Here is an 8,148-nt window from a genome sequence, read left to right on the forward strand (position 1 = left end):
TATTCGCTGACAAGCTAATACCGGTGAATAAATTGATTTTATCGGGACAAATCTCTTCAACTGTTTTCAAAATGCACTCCTTTACAATTTGGCCATCAGTAAACGGTTTTCCGGCTATCGCCAGAGTACGGGCTACTTGAAAACTTGCTTTTACGAGAGATTCATTTTGACATGACCGTTTAATAAAAATTGACTGTTGAGCTAGTAAATTCTGTTTTAAGGTTTCAAATTTGTCCGATCGTAGTTAACCAGATAGGTCGTTATATGTAGATGCGTGCTTGCTTTTATAATGTCTACCAATATTATATTGTTTCAAAACAGCAACATTTTCCTTGCAAATAACGCATAAAGCAACATTATTTTGTTCAATGAAGAAATAGTCATTATTCCACTTTTTGTTAAAAACACGGCACTCTGTATCGACTTTCCGTTTTTTACTTAAACTCATATTTATTTTAATACAGCACAGAGCACTACACTCGATAATAAATGACACTTAACTACAATAATCATAAAAACTGATTCTACATAATTTATAAATTATACCCAATATACTACAGTGGACTCACGCAGTTAGAAAAACCCGTCGATCACACGTTCGATAGCATTATTATTACAACGGAAAAAGTCGATCATATCTTATCTGACAATCGCGTAAGTTTTGAGTACAATATTAGGCAGATAAGTGTGATTGACGAGTTTTTCTATTATTCGTGTTAGTATATATTTACAAACATAAATTGTTATGAATAATACCAAAAGAAAAAAAAATAATAAATTTATTTTATTTTATTAATTAATTCAATAAAAAATAAATTAAACTAATGAAAATTAATATTAATATTAATGTTTTTTTATATATTATTTTTAAAACATTAATTAGCTAGGCGGGCCGGTGTAAAAACCTTGGCGGGCCGGATTCGGCCCGCGGGCCGTAGGTTGGAGACCCCTGATTTATAGCATACATTTTGTTCTTTGATGATTATGAGACAAATAATCCATTGGGGACACATGCAGGCATACAAAAATTAGGAGCCATATATATTTCACTAAGTCCGTATTTGCCTTCCAAATATTCTTCTAAGTTAAATAATATTTTTTTAGCAAAACTATTCAACTCAACTGTTAGAAAAGATTTTGGAAATAAAATAATTTTTAATAAATTAATCGAAGAAATTAATTTTTTAGAAATTACTGGTGTTGACAAAGTTGTTGATGATAAAAGTTATAAATATTATTTTTCTATAACATTAATAGTTGGAGATAACCTAGGTTTACATTCGATCTTAGGTTTTTCTGAAAACTTCATGGCTAACTTCCCATGCCGATTTTGTAAAACTTCAAAAGCAGACTGTAATATCCAAACTTCTCAAAATATCAATAGTCTTAGAAAAATTACAAACTATTCAGAGGATTTAAAAATTAATAATTTATCATTGACGGGAATAAAAGAACCTTGTGTTTGGAACAATGCAATTAATTTTCATGTAACAAATAACTTTTCGATAGATCTTATGCACGATTGCCTTGAAGGTGTGTGCAATTATGATCTATCTGAAATACTAAAAAGTTTTATTTTAAATTTTAAATATTTTTCATTAGAACTTTTAAATCAACGTTTAGTTAATTTCGATTATGGTCCTCATAATATACAAAATAAACCTCAGCCAATATCTCTTGACTTTTTAAAATAAAATAAACTTAAAATGTCTGCCAGTAAAATACTGTGTTTCACTAATTGTTTAGGAATTATGATCGGTGACTTAATGCCTATCAACTCAGAAATCTGGCAAATTTATGTTATTTTAAATCAAATTATTAATATTATAACTTCTAAAATAATAAATAATGATTATCCAGCTATATTTAAAGTATTGATAATAGAACATTATGAACTATATATAAAATTATTCAATATAAATCTAAAACCAAAACACCACCACATAGTTCATTATTCATTTATTATGGAGAAAATTGGTCCTTAACATTTGGTTAATGAGATTTGAATCAAAACATCAAGAGTTAAAAATGACTGCACAGTCCATTACATGCAGAAAAAATATTTGTTATTCCTTAAGTCTTCAACATCAACTAAAACTTGCTTACCAATCTATATCAAATAATAATTATCAGATTCTTTAAATTATGGTCGTCAAATTGTATTGTCTAAATTTACTATTGATAAAATTACAAATAACTTAATTAATAACCATTTATTGTATGATTTGAATAATGTTAAATTTATATCTTGGGAAAATGCATATGGTATTCGTTATGTTAATGGTATTACATTAATGTTTAATATGGAAACTATTCCTAATTTTGTAACTATAAAATATATTTTTATAAATGCTGAATTAACACCATTTTTAATATGTTGTAAATTAAATACCTTAGAATTTAATGACAAAGAAATTTCAGACAAAGAATAGCTATGGCAAAGAGAGCATTTACACAAAAACGGCAGTTACTTACAAACAAAAAACTAAATATAAATATGAGGAAAAACTTTGTCAAATGTTATGTGTGGAGTGTACTATTGTACGGTTGTGAAACATGGACTATTAATGGAGAAGACAAAAAGAAGTTAGAAGCCATAGAAATATGGATATGGAGAAGACTGTTAAAAATCAGCTGGACAGAAAGGAAAAGTAACGTAGATGTATTAGACCAAGTAGAAGAAAAAAGAATCTTATTAAACACCATAAAAGAAAGAAGTGGAAAAATGTTCGGTCATCTACTTAGGCATAATTTGTTTATGACAAATATATTTGAGGGACGAATAAACGGTTATAAAGGAAGAGTCATACCGAGGAAAGCATACATAGAAGAAATGATAAAACAAGCTGGTTGTAGTCGATATACAGAAATGAAAAGATTGGCTTCTAATAGAGAAGAATGGAAAGCCAGATTTGCAACGACAAGGCAAGGCCTTTAGTAAAGAAGAGAGAAGAGAGAATTTAATGAGAATATGCAAGCATTTAAAGTTACAAAATATAGGGATATGGTTTGTTTTGTTATTGAACATGAACTAACACCATGTATTTTTCATACGTCGAAAAATGGATCAAATTTTGTTTCTTTTCTCTAATTAGGTATCTATTAAAGTACTAATTTAAATTAAATTATGTAGTGATTTAACATATATTTTGTTATGAGTTTATCTTAAAGTAGATCTTTTTTTTTTTTTTTTTGATAATTAAGTTACTTTTAAATTTTACTTTAATTTCTATGCTACTAATTTCAATTGTACATTATATCTATTCATTGTCTTATGTATTGTAAATATTAATGGCTTTTACATTTGTAATACTAAATTTTCTTAATATGTCATTTTTTTAATTTGACACAATTGAAATAATATATATATTTTTTTTTTTGTATATGTTATAAAGATAATTTTTTCTCTTAATTTTCTAACAATTGCAACTGTAATAATAATTTATGTCTAAATTTATTATTATATTATTAATTTATTCAATAACATTATTATTTTAATTTTTTCTCGAAGGGTATTCATTAGTTGAGTTTAGTATTCCTGGACCCCCTGGTAAATTCATTACTGAATATTAAGCAGTGGCGGATTTAAGGGGGGCCAGAGGGGCCTGGGCCCACCCTTGGCCCATAAGATGCGTAAGAATATAACCGTGACTTAAATTTATAATCACGATTTACGAAAAATTCAGGTTTTGAATTTGTTTTGATACTTAATATTTAATTATATTATACTTTTTATTTATAAGTCAACCGTGAATGCCGCTATAATATAACGTCTTATCTTATCGCCTATTAGATTGATGTAAAATGACATAACTTGCAGCCAGTGTCAAATATCTTATCTGAAATGAACAATTATTAGTAATAGGTTAAAATATTGTATGATTTGGTTTAGTTTACTTTTGTCGTTGAGTATCGTCTTGCCTTCGTTGTTCGTTATATAATATCACAAAAACGTCAAAGTGAAATATTTACTTCTTTCTTAAAAAAAAAAAAAAAGTTGATGACAATAGTACTCCTACAAGTGAAAATATTTTGAATGAAACTGCTTCACAACAAGAACGAGTTGTTTACACTAATTCGTCGGAAATTAATGATACTAAAGAGTATGATATAGGATTCGCAGTTGAAGAGGAATATAATGTTAAAATACGAAAAGAGATAAATGAACTTTATAATTATTTAAGTAAAACGTGAACTCCAAATAAAAATTATATTTTTCCAGTAACAAAAAATAAAACCGGTCATAGTAGAAGTTTTCGTATTGAATGGATAGATAAATACAATTGGTTAGCTTATAGTAATTTAAGTAAGAAAGCTTTTTGCAAAGTTTGTGTACTTTTTGGACCAAAGGTGCGTAGTATTGGGGGACAAAAGTTTGAAATCTTGAAATAAACTCCTTTAATTAAGTACAAAGATGCTTTATATGATTTAAAAAAACACTGTGAAAGAGAATATCATAAAACTGCAACTTTACGATCATTGGAATTTAGTAAATGTTTTGAAGGTAAACAACAAAGGATATAATGGAGGTGCTAATATGTCGGGGAAATATAAAGGAGTACAAGCTAGAATTCTTAATTTACAACCAAAAGCGTCTTATACACATTGTGCATCACATCGGTTAAATTTAACATTATTAAAAGCTTGCAATATACTACCAATAAAAAAATTATTTTCGACCGTTAAAGAAGTATGCGATTTTGTACGTGATTCCCCGAAAAGAGTTGATTTGTTTAAAAAAGTAATCATTGAACATTTACCGACATCAAAATCTATTATTTTAATAAAACTATGCGAAACGCGATGGGTTGAATCTCATGAGGCGATTCTTAGATTTTCGGATATGCTTTTGCCTATTATAATATTCTTGGAAGATATAATAGGTAATATAGATGGAAATATACTTTCAAAATGCAATGGACTTCTTCAATCAGTATTCAATTTTGAATTTATTTTGTCTTTGGAAGTAGCGGTCGAAATACTGTCAATAACTTTGCCAATATCACGTCAGCTACAAAATCCAGATTTAGATTTAACAAAGTGTATTGAAATGATAAATCTTGTGTTGGTTGCTCTTAAAAATAACAGAGAAGATACAAAATTTACTGATACTTTTAATCGATCTGTGTCTAAATCAGGCGTGTTAAATATTGATGTTAAAATTCCACGGATGTGTAAAAGACAAGCTCACCGATTAAATTTAACTACTTCAAGTACTGAAGTTAATATAGAAATAAATATTATTTAATATTGTGTTAGTATTGAAAATTGTATTCAGCATTTTAGATTATATGTATTTTGTAATATTTAAAAAAAAAAGATCAATTTAATAACTTTAAAAGCTATTAAAAAAAAAGATTTTTTAGCATGTTTGTTTTGTAAATGTTAACACAATTAAATAAGAGAAAAATATGATAAATAATACCATGTATATCATGGGCGTAACTCGGGAAATTTTTATAAGAGGACAAAAATTATTTTATGACAATATACCGTATACTAAAAGATACTTGGAGATTAAATATACCTAATAAATTCATTTTACAAAATATCAAGGGGAGCAGTTGTCCCCTCTCACCACCCTCCACAGTTTACGCCTATGATGTATAGTATAATATCAACTATTTAACACAATTTGTTTATAAAGTTATACTACACTTTTTACTTATACTTACTTTTATGATTTACTTGGTAAAAAAATACTTAAAAAACAACACAACCAAATTTAAATTATATATAATTTATAATTTTCTTGTACCAATTACAAAAATACAAAATGGTTAGTTATTTTGTTTTATTTTTTAGTAGTAGATAGTACAACCCATGCATAAATGTATAAAAAGTATAAAACATAGAGTAATAATATGATAATAAAAATGATTCTACCATATTATTATCAAGTCTTTAATCTATTATTCCGAAAACAATAATAATTATTATCTTATAGACAGTATCAATTATTGATTGTCACTAGTTACTACTACTGAAGCCGGGTTTACACGATGCGTAGTAATTGTCATTAGTACTTGTCACTGGCACTTGTTACTCGCACTCGCTCATTGATTGAGCGGTCACATGACACTCGCACTCGTACTCGCACTAAGCATTAAGCACAGTTTTTTTACTGTTTACACGGGGTGTATAGTATTAGTAAATAGTAGTATATTTATTATCATTTATATATGATAATCATTGATAATAATATTAAATTACATTTAAAAAAGTGAAGAAGTATATAATGGACCGTCGTCATATCGTAAAACAAAGTGTGAAATATTATTCAAACATAATAATTTTATCAATCATAGATGAACTAGAAGTTGAAATAAGAAAAAGACAAAAACGGATCTGGACAAAAAAATGGTTACTTAGAAGGGATACACATGGCAATTCAGTTGGTCTATTAAGAGAGCTCGCAGTAGAAGATCAAATGGAATACAAAAGGTTTATGAGAATAACACCTGTTCAATTTGACTTTTTGTTAAAAAATATAAGATACCGAATACAACGTGAAGATACAGTCATGAGACTTGCGATACCTGCAAAAATCAAATTAGAAGTAACATTATCATTTTTAGCAACCGAAAATAGTTATAGGAGTTTATCTCACTTTTTCCGGGTTTCAAAACCAGCCATTAGTGTGTTTGTTCCAGAAGTTTTGGACGCTATATATGATATCCTTAAAGATTATATAAAAGTAAGTGAAATAGTAAATAAAACTTCATATAATGTAAGAATATATTTTATTTGTTAAGTAGTAAATCATGTCTTCGATAAACTTTTAACATTAAAAAAAACATAATAATAATAGCAAATTACACTTTAAAACTTTTAACATTAAAAAAAACATTTTATAAGAATTGATTATTATTAAATAACAAAAAAAACATAATAATAATAGCAAATTAAATTTTAAAACTTTTAACATTAAAAAAACATTTTATAAGAATTGATTATTATTAAATAACAAATAATAATAACAGTTACAACTTACTATTAAAATTATAATAGAAAATATGTTATGTTTTAATAATGATGATCATCAACATTGATTAAAGAGATGCCTACTGCCTTAGCTAAAATATCATTATTATCATCATTATCAGGTGATAATGGATCTGATCTATCAGTTGAACTTGTCATACTTGACATACTAGAATATGGCCTCCTATAGTTTTGAATAGCCAGTTCAGTCAATATTGTTTGTATTCTAGATTGAGCGATCAATACATTTTCATAATTTAATTGTTTTAATTGGGATGCCACACTCTTCCCAAAGCAATCAAACTGATTTTCTGGTACTTCTGGCTGATCTTTTATAATTTCTTGTAATTGTTTCAGTTCATTAATTGCACGAAAAATGCCTTTCCTATTGGTTTCTTTTTTGTTTGTTTTGCTAGGTTCTCTATTGTTTTCGAATGTTTCTCATGAATTCATAGGTATAATGTCAATATTAGTTTCTTCAGTCTCTTGGATGTATTGAGATTCAATACTTTGAGTATAATTTTCCGAACTAGAATTCGTTACGGTCTGAAAATAATTAAATTTACATAAAGAAGTGCACTAAAAATGTAAAAAATAAGATTTTCTTTTTTTTTCATAACATTTTACAAAATTAATAATGACTACCTATTTCTTTACCAATTAATTAATGTACTATTAAATACAATGTTTCAGGTACCTGCTACTCATGACGAATGGAATATTATAGAAAGAGGTTTTAATTCAAGATGGAATTGTCCGGGGGCATATGGCGCCATAGATGGGAAACATGTAATGATTCGTGCACCACCTGATTGTGGCAGTGATTTTTATAACTACAAAGGGTCAAGCAGTATAATTTTATTAGCGGTTGTTGATGATGATTATTGTTTTAGTTATATTAATGTTGGAGCTAATGGGAGATGCTCGGATGGCGGTGTTTTCCAAAATAGTTCTATTTTAAAGGATCTTGAAAATGGCATGTTACCAACTGGTGGTTTTTTTGTAGGAGATGCAGCATTTCCACTCAAAACGTATTTATTGAAACCTTACCCACACTCACCTCTGACGTACGAACAGAAGATTTTTAATTACAGACTATCTAGGACGCGCAGAATACTTGAAAATGCATTTGGCATCCTAGTGTCCAGATTTAGGATTTTTGAA

General features: G+C 27.7%; 2 protein-coding genes across 2 annotated transcripts; both read left to right on the forward strand.

Moving 5' to 3' along the window:
* Positions 1-4,537: 4,537 nt before the first annotated feature.
* Positions 4,538-5,248, forward strand: LOC112690604 (52 kDa repressor of the inhibitor of the protein kinase-like). The gene has a single exon (XM_025564647.1). It carries the CDS (start codon positions 4,538-4,540, stop codon positions 5,246-5,248), a length of 711 nt encoding a protein of 236 aa, XP_025420432.1.
* Positions 5,249-6,238: 990 nt separating this feature from the next.
* On the forward strand, positions 6,239-8,133 carry LOC112690605 (putative nuclease HARBI1; the record flags this gene model as incomplete). Its single annotated transcript, XM_025564648.1, has 2 exons — positions 6,239-6,697; positions 7,678-8,133. Coding segments are annotated over exons 1-2 (915 nt in total), but the record flags the coding sequence as incomplete, so codon positions are not given.
* Positions 8,134-8,148: the final 15 nt, after the last annotated feature.

This window comes from Sipha flava, unplaced genomic scaffold, assembly GCF_003268045.1.
Source record: "Sipha flava isolate LNK unplaced genomic scaffold, YSA_version1 51027_pilon_pilon, whole genome shotgun sequence".
Classification (NCBI taxonomy): domain Eukaryota; kingdom Metazoa; phylum Arthropoda; class Insecta; order Hemiptera; family Aphididae; genus Sipha; species Sipha flava.